This window comes from Euphorbia lathyris, chromosome 1, assembly GCF_963576675.1.
Source record: "Euphorbia lathyris chromosome 1, ddEupLath1.1, whole genome shotgun sequence".
NCBI classification, from domain to species: Eukaryota; Viridiplantae; Streptophyta; class Magnoliopsida; order Malpighiales; family Euphorbiaceae; genus Euphorbia; species Euphorbia lathyris.
In genome coordinates this window covers 24,440,647-24,453,703 of record NC_088910.1, presented here as the reverse complement: position 1 = coordinate 24,453,703, position 13,057 = coordinate 24,440,647, and the positions used below count along the sequence as shown (strand labels likewise).

The following is a 13,057-nucleotide window of genomic DNA, read 5'->3' as shown; positions in this document are numbered from 1 at the left end:
TGTTTCATGTTTCGTAAGTGCAATGACGAGTTTATATTCGTCTGACAACACCTATTAAAGAGAAGGTAAAGGTCATAATGACTGGTCAACGGTTATAGTGGCTTTTATGTTAAAAACATATAAAGTTCAATATTTTTTATATTAAGCTTTGAAGTTCAGTGATAATACTATAAAAACGAGTAAAGTTCAGTGGTCATAGATGTAATTTATAATTACATGTTTGCGAAAGTGTTACAAACTCAAATAGCCATTTTTTTATCCGATGAAAATTTCAAAATAAAAAAATCCAAAAATTATAGTTGTGTAAAGCTACATTTTACGTACAACTATAAATTTTTTTTATTTTTCAAAATGCAACTTTTAGAACTTTCTTTCTATAAGAACAACTTTATTTTTTTTAATCAAATAAAATGTAAATAATTTCAAAATCAAAATTAAAAAATTAAAAAATTAAAATTTCTTAAAATATTATTTTCATCAATTCTATAATTCTATAATGAATGGTTACATTTTATTAGAGTGAACATTTTGATTAAGCTAAAAAAAATCATTATGTTAGCATATTACAAAATCCATGAGCTATAATATTGGATTTTAAAATTCAACAGTCATAAAAGTAAACTTCAAAGTGCCATGAATATAATTTACCCTCGATGTAGTTTCAAATTTCAACGGCTTAATACATCATTTGTCTTCTAAACTTATCCAAAAAGATTGATTAGTCCTCCGAACTTTTAAAATGTCCCGATAGCTTCCTTAACTTGAATAAAATGTTCAGTTAGCCTCATGAACATGTCCAAAATATAATTAACTGATCACTCGGTTGCAAAAAAAAAAAGGTAAATGTGAAGATGTATTGCACGAGTCTTAAAAAAAGTAAAACGACAAAAATCGAAGTATGCGGTTCTAATATTAGAAAAGACAGGTTTTATAGTTAAGCAAGTAATAACTTTTTGTAATCTATTTTTTAATTAATAACATTCTAAGATATATTGAATACACTTTCTGCATTTAACTTACATTTTACACAAGTTACTAACATAAATATTTTATGTAAGTTCAGAGGACTATTGTGACACTTTAAAAGTTAGTCAATCAAGTTTTTTTAGACAAATTAAAGGCAAATGATGTATTAAGCCAGTTTCAACTATTGTGTCTTCTTTTTTTTCTTTTTTTTTCTTTTTATTTTTGAAATGTGTCTTTTTTTTTTCTTTTATATATATATATATATATATATATTATTCTTTCCACGTATTGTGTTTTGTCACATTACATTTTTGTAAATGAGTGTAGAGTAAAAGAGCAGCAACAACGAGTCGAAGCTTTGCATGCAGACGCACCCTTAAAAAACTGAATTTTGAGAAATCAAAATCGGCCAAGTTCATCGCCGGCCGGCAGGCAGAGTGAAATGCAGCAACGGAATTTGCTCAACGGCGGATCTGGTGTTTCCTCCTTTGATATATTTATGCATTCACCTGTAAGATCCTCCGCCGTCTCCATCTTGCTTCTCTTCCTCTTCGTCGGCACGTTTGTCTACACGCGCTTCCCCATCTCTATTGTAAGTAATTATTTCCCACCCAACTTTTACATTTTCTTCATTCACCGGATCACTAGCCATAGAAAATTATAAGGTAATGACGAGGATCTCGTGACGGCCTGTTTGTTATGCATTTTGCCATTATGAGCAATCGTAGTTCTAAAATTGGTGATACGACGTCGTATATTATTGCTATTGAATCCCCGAAGCACCGGCATGACTTTTGTGATTAATTCCGTTTAATTCTACTACTACTGCTTAACTAAGCCAGAAAGCTGATTGGGTCTGCTTTTGACTATTTCAATTTCAAATTCCCATTTCAGGCTTTGACTGCTAAAACAATCACCGAAAGATCTGCTGAAATCTCGAAAAAGTCCGAAATCCCACTCGACTGCAATGCACACAACAACAGCACAGGAACATGCCCCAGAAACTACCCAACAACTTTTACTGAAAATCACGACGGTCCAATAACACCGACGTGTCCAGATTATTTCCGTTGGATCCACGAAGATTTACGTCCATGGGCGAGGACAGGCATCACGAGAGACATGGTGGAGAGAGGTAAAACGACAGCGAATTTCAAATTGGTGATATTGAAAGGCAGAGCTTACCTGGAAACGTATGAGAAAGGGTTTCAGACAAGAGATACTTTTACTCTGTGGGGAATACTACAGTTGTTACGGAGGTATCCCGGTAGAGTGCCTGATTTGGAGATGATGTTTGATTGTGTTGATTGGCCGGTCATCAAGTCCGTTGATTATAGTGGGCCTAATGCAACAGCTCCACCGTTGCTGTTTCGTTATTGTGGAAACGACGACACTTTGGATTTAGTTTTTCCTGATTGGTCCTTCTGGGGATGGTAAGACTATAACCACCTTTTCATTAGAATCATTTTGTTTCAGTTTATTGTATTTTCCGGCTTGAGTCCAAAGTAAATGGGGATATCCTTGTCAATGGGGGTAGGGATCCTCTAGAGGATTTCAATTCTAGAGGATCTCAACCCGTCAATGGGGACGGACCGTTTGCAATCCTATTAAAAATGTAGTTAGTGGTCCTATTCGTAAATTAGCTTATAGCTGATTAGCTCTGATTTAACTAGTTGATTGTGCGAACTTGTTTTGTAAAACTTAGCTGATTATTGTCTAAAATGCTAAATATGGATATAGTTAAACATTTATTTGGGATTAAAGAATATAAATAAAGGGTAAAAATGTTCAAAAAAAAAAATAGAGGAATAAGCTAATTGAAAAAGCTCTTAAAATGTGTTTTTTTTAAATTAGTGTTTTTGGACCAACAAGATCTTTCAAACCTCTCCTCACCCGATACCGCTATTAGATTTTTGACTAGTCAAAATCTCTAAAGTGTACCAAACCTTTAATTTTACTCCAAATTTTTTTTTTTTTTTTTAGCAAACCAGGTCACGGGTTCGAGTCTTAGGAGCGGCCTCTTGCCAAATAAATTGGCAGGGGAAGGCTTGCCCCCAGTACACCCTTGTGGTGGGATCCCTCCCCGGGCCCTCACTCAGCAGGAACGTGTAGTGCGACCGGGCCGCCCTTTTTAGCAAACCAGTATATATTAGTTAATTGTTAATATGCATGTTGAAGTGAATAGTTCCAGATTGGGCAGGGCTGAGACTAATATAAGGCCGTGGGAGCATATAAGCAAGGAACTTAAAGAAGGTAATGGGAAGAAGAGATGGATGGAAAGGGAGCCTTATGCTTATTGGAAAGGGAATCCTGATGTTGCTGAGACAAGGCAAGATCTTATTAAATGTAATGTCTCTGAGGAACAGGATTGGAATGCTCGTTTGTATAAACAGGTAATACTTCAACTTCTACCTCGTTTGTTTTCAAACCAATACATCTACAGTCTTAACACAATAGCATGTAACTATATAAATATTGTCCGTTTTGGTCTACAGTCTAATTCTTTAAATCTATATCTTTTAGAAACACATTTTACTTAGTCACTCGCTTCCCATTTTCGATATAAGATTCAGTTCATTCATGCTCTTACTAATCCCTTTGGCTGGTCCTTGCTCGGATGCCACTGGCTGGGTCGTTATAGGCCCACCATTTCCATCTCCAGAACAACACATTATGATACCAATTGCAAGTCTAGTCCAATGCTATGGACCCGTTTGGTTTAACTGTTTGTTATTGATGTTGTTAACTGTTCATACATAGTAGATATTAATTTATTTTTTTTGTGAGAACTTCTATGGTGGACCTGAGTGCAATGGACCCAACCAATGAAAAAAAGAGAATCACGCTACTTCATTGGAAGATGATTGGTGTAAGGAAGAAAGTGTACAATTGTCATGTTTCTATTGGCAAAGTCTAATGGACTGGAACTATAATAGAATTTCTTTTTTTTAATTAAAAACAGTTGTTTCGAGATTTTACCCAATATTTTTTTATCTCCTTTTTAGAAATTAAAAGACAAAAAGCATTTCGGAAAAATGAAAACAAACTGGCACTATGTAGATGCTGTCTGCACTGACCTAAGTCTCATTGTATGGTCTCGCAACTTCTAAAACGCGTCTTTATGTATTAAAAACACAAATACTCTCTCTCTCTCCGATTTGGAATTTAGTTCATCTGTGTCTCAATCGCCATCCCTTAAAACTGGTCTTTGCTCAGAATTTCTACCCAGACCAACTACTTCTACATTTGTTAATATTTCTTCAATTGTTGATTGCTATGATTGAACTTTTGCAGGATTGGGCCAAGGAATCACAGCAAGGATACAAGCAATCAAACTTGGCAAACCAATGCCAACACAGGTAGAGAATTTTATGGATATTTATCTTAGTTATATGGTTGTAGATGACTAATGTTGAAAATGGAAATGAATGCAGATATAAGATATATATAGAAGGATCAGCATGGTCAGTAAGTGAAAAGTACATTCTAGCATGTGATTCAGTTACCCTTATTGTGAAGCCAAAGTACTACGATTTCTTCACAAGAGGCTTAATCCCAGTTCAGCATTACTGGCCTATAGACGTTGACAACAAATGCAAATCTATTAAATTTGCAGTTGATTGGGGTAACTCCCACAGCCAGAAGGTGATTACACTAATCTCATTTCATTCAACTAGGTCTATAATCGAGCAGAACCGAGCTTTGACCTGCTCATGCTCAACCTGTCACAAAATTGACGAGCTCGAGCTCAACATTTTGTTCAGATCTGCTCGTGGACAGCTCGTTAATTATGTTCATGAACTTTGCTCGTGAACATGTCATTAATTGTGTTCATTTAAAGTTTCTTTAACACAAAATTACATGATTTTGAACCCTAAAAAACTACATAGTTTTATATTTCCTATAAAATAGAAATACTATTATTCAAAAAATAATCGAACCAAGCTTGCTCATGAGTCTCTTCATGAACATTATAATCGAATTTGTTCATAAGCTTGCTCGTGAACCTATAATCAAGTCCGTTTGCGAGCTTCTGAACCAAATTTCGTTGTGCTTAAGCTCGTCTTGTTCATAAATTGAGTCGAATACGGTCGAACTTTTATCAAAACGAAGCCGCGCGGCTCGGCTCATTTATAGTCGTATTAGTGACTGATCCAAGAGGGGTTAGGCGGACTTGAACACTAGATGTGTTACGGGCCAGATATCTGCCTGACCCTCCCACGTCAGCATTCTATGGGTTGGGCTTAGACAAAACAAATTGACATAAGGACCTACTCGGGCCAGGCACGTCAAAGCCCATCTATTTCTAGAAAGAGCTTGGAATTTATAAAAATATGACCATCTTGCCGCCCTATTAACATCAATTATTAAATACAAGAATTTATATATTAAAAATTTATTTCTAAGTATAAATTTTGATTTTCTTATTAAAATATATATATTCTTCTTTGTGTGGGCTTATTTTCGGGTTGGGTTTAGGATGTGATTTTTAAGTCAAAACTTGGTGCAATATGAGTAGGCCTAAATTAATAGCGGACTGTGTTTTGGGATGAATATTTTTAGATGAAAGTCTGTTGGATCCAACCCATGAACAGATCTATTGAGCATTCATTGGTCACCGAAAAACGCCAAAAAATTCTGTGGAAGCTGGAATTAAGGGCTAAATGTCTACTGAAGTTGGCAGGGAAGTGCAGTTTAGCCTAAATCGAAGTTCACGTATCAACTCATCCCAAATTTCACAAATTTTGGGCATTGAAACTGATTATATTTAGGCTAATTTGGCCATATTATAGGACTGGGTTGATACCTAAACTTTGATTTGGCTAAATTGTGTTGTCCGTCACTGGTTGTAGTTATGTGTATTCTAATTGAGCTGTTGTGTATGGAATGTTTTATTAGGCACAGGTGATTGGAAAGGCAGCAAGTAAATTCATTCAAGAAGAACTGAAGATGGAGTATGTGTATGACTACATGTTTCATCTGTTAAATTCATATGCTAAGCTTTTGACCTTTAAGCCCGAAATACCCCAAAATGCAACAGAACTTTGTTCAGAAACAATGGCTTGCCCAGCCTCTGGAATAGATAAGAAATTCATGATGGAATCTCTGGTGAGGAGTCCTGCAAATACAGGGCCTTGCACTATGCCACCTCCTTATGATCCTCCATCTCTTCTTGCAACTTCAAGGAGAAAAACAAAAGCAATAAACAAGGTTGAATCATGGGAGAACAATTTCTGGAAGAATCAAAAGAACAATACATAATGGTGTTCCAACATACACAGATTAAGGTTTATAGGCTAATATTTTGCATTCTTTTGTAGCAATTATTGGATATTCTTCATTGGAAATTAGAAATCTTTACGGAATAAATATATTTATACCATATCATATACTTCTTGCTAACTTGCGAGTGGAAAGCATCCACAATCAGTGGCGGAGGCAGGAATTTAAACTTAGAGGGGCTAATTTCAGCTGTGTGGTTGAGGGTAAATTTTCAAAGTCTAGTCCGTTAGGGCTGGGCAAAAAATTTTTAGCCTCCAACGCGTTGAAATTGTAAAAATGTTATGATTTTTTAAAAACTAGTATTGAACTAACAGAAAATTAAATATGTTTACCTTTTTTAATTTAATAGACATAATAAAAATAAATTCAAAAGTGTTATGAAAATAAAGAGTCTATTTAAATTAATTAATAATGGTAATTATTTAAAAAAAAAAAAAAAAAATTACGACAAGCAGTAAAGAGTAAGAGAGAATCCTATAAACTATTGGGGAAATGTAGGAGTGACGAGAACTACGAAAAATACAAAGAGGCTAAAAGGGAAGTAAAGAAGGTCATACGAGATGCTAGAGCAAAGGTGAATCGGGATCTGTATACAAGATTGGATACGAAAGAAGGGGAAAGAGACATATATAGAATTGCTCGGATGAGAGATAGGAAGACGCGAGATCTCGGAAAAGTTAAATGTGTGAAGGATGTGGACCAGAAAGTCCTAGTTGGAGATAAGGATATCAAGGAACGATGGAGGTCCTATTTTGATGACTTATTTAATGGAGATCGCCAACAAGATGTTGGAGATATAAGTATCCATCACGATATGATAAATCATGAATGCCTGCGGAGAATTCAAAAGGGTGAAGTCAAAATGGCATTAAGTAAGATGAAGTTGAAGAAAGCAGTAGGACCTGATGGCATCCCTATTGAGATTTGGAGATGTTTGGGAGAAAGAGGAATCGAATGGTTGACGACGTTCTTCAACAAAATTTGGAGAAACAATAAGATGCCATCAGAATGGAGGAAAAGTACCTTAATCCCTTTGTATAAGAACAAAGGCGATGTCCAAGATTGTGCCAACTATCGGGGAATCAAATTAATGAGTCACACTATGAAACTTTGGGAGCGAGTGATTGAACAAAGGCTAAGGAGGACGGTGAAGATCTCGGAAAACCAGTTTGGCTTTATGCCGGGAAGATCAACTATGGAAGCCATCCATCTAATGAGACAATTAATGGAGCACTATCGAAATAAGAAGAAAGACTTGCATATGGTTTTCATTGACTTGGAGAAAGCATATGATAAGGTACCAAGGGAAGTACTTTGGTGGGCCTTGATAAGGAAAGACATTTCGCGGAAATATATTGACATCATAAAGGACATGTATGAGGGAGTATGCACGAGTGTACGTACTAGTGTTGGGAAAACTGAAGAGTTTCCTATTACGATTGGAGTGCATCAAGGTTCCGCACTAAGCCCATTTCTTTTTGCCATCGTTATGGATGAACTAACAAGTTCACTTCAAGATGGTATACCATGGTGCATGCTGTTTGCAGATGATATTGTGTTGGTTGATGAGACGAAAGAAGGAGTGGAGATGAAGTTGGAACTATGGAGGCAAACTCTAGAATCTAGAGGCTTTAAGTTGAGTCGAAGTAAGACAGAATATTTGGAGTGTAAGTTTAGCGGCCGTAGGAGTAGGGAGGCAGGGACAATCACCCTAGATGGGAGAGTTGTTCAGGCCTCGGATTGCTTCCGGTATTTAGGATCTATTATCCAAACGGATGGAGAAGTAGATGGAGATGTTGCCCATAGGATTAAAGCTGGTTGGTCGAAGTGGAAGAGTGCTACGGGTTTCCTTTGTGATCCCGGCATGCCTAATAGATTGAAGGGAAAATTCTACCGGAAGGCAATTAGACCAGCATTGTTATATGGTACGGAGTGTTGGGCAGTGAAACACTGCCACATCCATAAGATGTCGGTGGCGGAGATGCGTATGTTGAGATGGATGTGTGGTCACACGAGAAAGGACCGGGTGCGTAATGAAATAATTAGGACAAAAGTAGGGGTTACATCTATTGAGAATAAAATGAGAGAAAACCGACTAAGGTGGTTTGGCCATGTGAGACGTAGAGCGCTTGATGCGCCGGTTAGGAGAACCGAAGAGTGGCAAAGGGATGTAGTGGTGAGGGGTAGGGGAAGACCTAAGCAAACTTGGAGGAGGGTGATCGAGAGTGATATGAGTTTATTGGGAATTGAGGAAAATATGGTAGTGGATAGGACGGAGTGGAGGGAGCGAATCTGTGTCGCTGACACGACTTGATTTTCACGGTTTTATATGATGGTTCATGTTAGCCGACCCCGAATCATTTCGGGACTAAGGCTTTGTTGTTGTTGTTGTTGTTGTTGGTAATTATTTAAAATTCAAGTTAAAATAAATAAAAACTTTCTGAAAAATGAAGTTAGAGGGACTTGAACATAAACCTCTCAAATAGGAGTATGCATCATCAACCACCTCATCTATCTTTAAATATTAAAATAATACTACATAGAGTCAATATATACTAATTTTAGGGGGTGCTACATAGGAAAAATCAATTCGTACTCAAAGACGGAGCCGGTGGCCGGGGGCTCTGGTCCCCCGAGCCCTGGGCTGGCTCCGCCCCTGTCCACAATCATTTAAGTTTGGCCATTGTCAATATGGTCATTAACTTTAAAATAGAACAATAAAGTTACTAAGCTTTTATTCCACCACAATTAAGTTATTTATATTGGTTGAGATTTCATTAAAAGGCAAATGTTAGCAAATAATAGGTCAGATATAAAGTACTAACATTTTCGATAGATCAATGGACCGATAATGCTTTAAGCCTTTTACTTTCTACTGTAATCGTATGAGGTCATAATTCTTATATTTTATTATTGTTACATTGTTTCTTATTGGATAAAGTCTAAATTTTAGAGTTTTTTTAATTAAAAAAAAAGTGTACATACGCATGATATAAGAATTAAGAGTAAATTCCAAAAAAAAAACCCTGTGGTTTCACTTATTGACAAAAAAGGATCTGTGCTGTTTTTTTTGTCAAAATGGGGATTGTGTTTAAGACCGTTAACCAAAACGCGAAAAAACAGCTAACCCCGTCAACTGAGCTGACGTAGCAGAGGGTATTTTTGTCCAGTTTTTTTTTTCTTTCATATAAAATGTCTCTCTTTCCATCAATAATCGATCACCAATTCAATTTAGGGTTTTTCCCCAATTTCTTCATAAATTGAGAAACCCTAGAAGTTAAATCCTAAATTGGGGAAAAACCCTAAATTAAATTGGTGATCGATTATTGGTGGAAAGGGATGCCTTTTATATGAAAGGAAAAAAAATTGGACAAAAATACCCTCTTCCACGTCAGCTCAGTTGACGGGGTTAGCTGTTTTTCTGCGTTTTGGTTAACGGTCTTAAACACAATCCCCATTTTGACAAAAGAAAAAGCACAGATCCTTTTTTGTCAATAAGTGAAACCACAGGGATTTTTTTTGGAATTTACCCAAGAATTAATGATAAAAGTATCCTTAATTTTGGGCTCACACAATGACACATCATTTTTTAACTATTTACTTAGAGCATGTTTAATGGGTAATAACAAAGAATTGGTGCCACTTAGATAAAGTCACACCTTAAAATATTATAACACCCCATTAGAGTTGTTGTAACATTTTAATTTTGAAGATTTAAAAAAAAAATTAAATCTAGAAAAAAGAACAGAACTGAGAAATAATAAACAGAAATCTAGATCCACCATTTAAAGCATACTTTTCTTCTTTTTGCTGCTTTGTGTAATGTACTCTCCATTAAAAGCCTTTGAAGCAGAATGGCTGTGGATATGTAAATTTTATTGGTTGTTATGTTACAGATCAAAATTAGATACAGCCTCTGGTTGTATTAATTCATAGAAAGTAACAAAAAAAAAAATTATATGCATTATAGGTGCTTTTAGAGCGTCAAAATTAAACCATATGAATGGATTGTGCTTAAAATTTTTATTTTTCAAGCCAAAATGAGCTAGTAAAAAAATATATGTAACTTTGAATCTATTGAAAATAAAAGGCGCTTATAAGGGGTGGTTCTTAACTATCGATGATGCACTCATATGCCTCTATTTTTTGTTTCCGGTCTGGATAAAAATTCGTTTTATGTGTTGTGTTATTTACGTTGTAATGGCCTTGTTAATTTGTCAGGGGGCGGGCCAATCGGTACAACTTTATCGGCTTTACACGCTGAGTTAATATCGATTCTATTTTCAATTCGGGTTGTTCGTGATTGTAGATTTACTGCTTTATCAGTGGCTTCTGACTCCGTATCTGCGATCACATTGATAAGAGGTGAGCAGGTTGTAGCTAACTCTTTGAGAGTAATTATTGGGGATATTCGGGAGGAGGCAAAATCTTTTTTGTCAATTGATTTTGTTCATGAGAGACGGCAAGCTGATTCGGTAGCGTATAATTTAGTAGCTTGGGCTAGCTCTCTTTCTCAGTTGGAAATTCTAGTAGAAGATTTTCCTTTGTGTGTTTCTTCTTGTATTCAAAACGATTGTGCTTGGTTTGGTTCGTAATACAAGGTTCTGTTCATCAAAAAAAAAAAAGATAAAGTATCAAAATAGATTTATAGTGGAGAAGTATAATCTCCGCGTGTAAAATAATACTAATTTAAACTTAATGTTAAAGAAAAAAAAAGTTACCAATTTAGACATCGATAACAGAATGTGACACGTCATAAAAAAAAGTTATCAATTTAGGCTTCAATAACAGAACGTGACACGTCATTTATATTATTCCGTTAAGTTCTGTATATAGAGGGAAAATCAAAAATTAACTGGGCAATATGAATGGTGTGTCACATTCTGTTGTCGATGCCTAAATTATAATACTCTTTTTTAAACGTTAAGTCTACATTGGTATTACTACCTCCGTTTCATATTACATGTCTTGCTAGAAATTCTTTTTTATTTCATATTACATGTCATTTTATATGATCAGTACACATTTTATATGATCAGTACACGTTAAGTCATCTTTTTTTCTGCTATAAAACGCGGGTTTACAGAAATTAATTAGAACAATAGACTTATTATAGAATAAATAGATATTAGGTTTTTGGAAGAAGCTTTGGACTGCTAATCTACCTTTGAAGGTCCGGCATTTTATCTGGAAGCTAATTCATAATATTTTGCCTACTTTTGCTGCTTTGGCTAATCGCAAAGTACCTTGTGCTGAAACGTGCCCTCTCTACGGTTCTCAATTTGAAGATGCTCTCCATGCGGTTAAGCTTTGCAAGAATAATCGAGAGGTGTGGCGTGATGCGGAGTTACCGCTGCGCATTGATAAAATTGAGGCTTCAGATACCTTTTCCTGGATTCAAGTATGTTTTGAAAAGTTAACTTCTTCCCAATTTTCCCTTGCTGGTTGTATTATGTGGTGGTTATGGTACCGGCGTAACAAAGGTAAAGTTTATAAAAGTTAGGTAGCACCTGTGGAGATAAGAACAGGGTTGGCGTTCCTTACCTTACCTTGAGCTAGAGACGTTCTTCCTTACCTCCATTGAGCCTTTTTCTTTTCCTCGTAACCTCCCTTTACTTCTTCTAGCCTTTCCTTTAACCCATTCTCTTTGCGATCGAGACTCCGTCCCGGTAAAGCTACGATGTACCTCTCCGAGTTGGTCTGCTCGAGCCCGGAAATTAGACTTCCGAAAAACCATTTCATTTTTCGAATGTCGTGCATATTAGTTATCAAGTTTTCGTTGATTTTTTTTTACAGCAAAAAAGACGGGATTCTATCAATTTCTTGAAATTTAGCAAGGGCTATCAGCTCGGTAACACCTTGCTTCCCAGATCCCACAAATTGAATTACATAAGATATGCAATTTTCGAGAATTGTCTATTTATATCGAAAAAACACGGTTTTTCGTAACTTTTATGAGCCTCAATTCGATCTTAAAGGCCATTCTTTGGCTGTGATACACCTCGATTGGTCAGCAATCTAGGTTCAGTAAGCTTTATGGGGATCAGTAATAAAAAAAAAGAGTACATGCCTGGGCCACCTCTGCCTGGTCTAAGACGTTAGCGTCAGTACTGTTCTAAGCTGTATAAGACAGTCCCAAGAATGAGAGTCAGAACAGAACATCTTACCTATACTTTAGGTAAAGCTTTAAGTACTACTGCTGAAAGTCCGTCTTTCCGCTAGGAGACGTAGGGGCAGAATCGGCATATTAAGGGGTAGGGATTGAAGAAAGGGAATCCCAAGAAGAAAAGAAAGGGTAGTGTCAAGTAAGCATCTTTACCCAATCAGTAAGATAGGTTGATAATCCCAGAAAAAAGAAGTGGAATAGGAATAGCTATAGGAAAGGCTAATAGGGCAATAGGGGCTATAAGAAAGCCAAGTAGAGAAGGGAGGTATGGTAGGAAAGAGAAGTTGCAGCTGATCGTAGACCAATAAAGAAGTCTATCTATTTTCTTATTTGAAAGAGAAGTCTCAGCTTACAACCGATTAGCCACTATTCTATCGTAACCCCTCCAAGAGAGGAAAGCAGGGAATAGAGTGATATCCGACTTTCAGTTCAGTCTCCCCACATGGGAACCCCAATAGAAAGCGAACCTAATATATGTTTTTTAGAGAGTTGTATAGAAATTAAGGATATTGGAAAAAAAGACATTGTTGCCCCTTTTTTTTTGAATGAAAACATATATTATATCATTAAACGAGAAACATCAGTACAAACCGAATTCCAAATAATAGCCGGACAATCCTCCATGAACACCAATGGAAACGT

At 36.2% G+C, this 13,057-nt stretch overlaps 1 protein-coding gene across 1 annotated transcript; it reads left to right on the top strand.

Annotated features, from left to right (window-relative positions):
• The first annotated feature begins 1,279 nt into the window (after positions 1 to 1,279).
• On the top strand, positions 1,280 to 6,331 carry LOC136223716 (uncharacterized). The gene is made up of 6 exons (XM_066011887.1): positions 1,280 to 1,558; positions 1,861 to 2,399; positions 3,167 to 3,359; positions 4,261 to 4,325; positions 4,401 to 4,611; positions 5,866 to 6,331. Exons 1-6 carry the CDS (start codon positions 1,409 to 1,411, stop codon positions 6,226 to 6,228), a joined length of 1,521 nt encoding a protein of 506 aa, XP_065867959.1. The 5' UTR covers positions 1,280 to 1,408; the 3' UTR covers positions 6,229 to 6,331.
• The last annotated feature ends 6,726 nt before the right edge of the window (positions 6,332 to 13,057 follow it).

Excerpts from the sequence above, each read along its gene's own strand:
- LOC136223716 (XM_066011887.1), top strand. The coding sequence starts at position 1,409 with ATGCAGCAACGGAATTTGCTCAACGGCGGATCTGGTGTTTCCTCCTTT. Across the intron at positions 3,360-4,260 it reads ATGCTCGTTTGTATAAACAG|GATTGGGCCAAGGAATCACA; the intron begins GTAATACTTCAA and ends GAACTTTTGCAG. Across the intron at positions 4,612-5,865 it reads GTAACTCCCACAGCCAGAAG|GCACAGGTGATTGGAAAGGC; the intron begins GTGATTACACTA and ends ATGTTTTATTAG.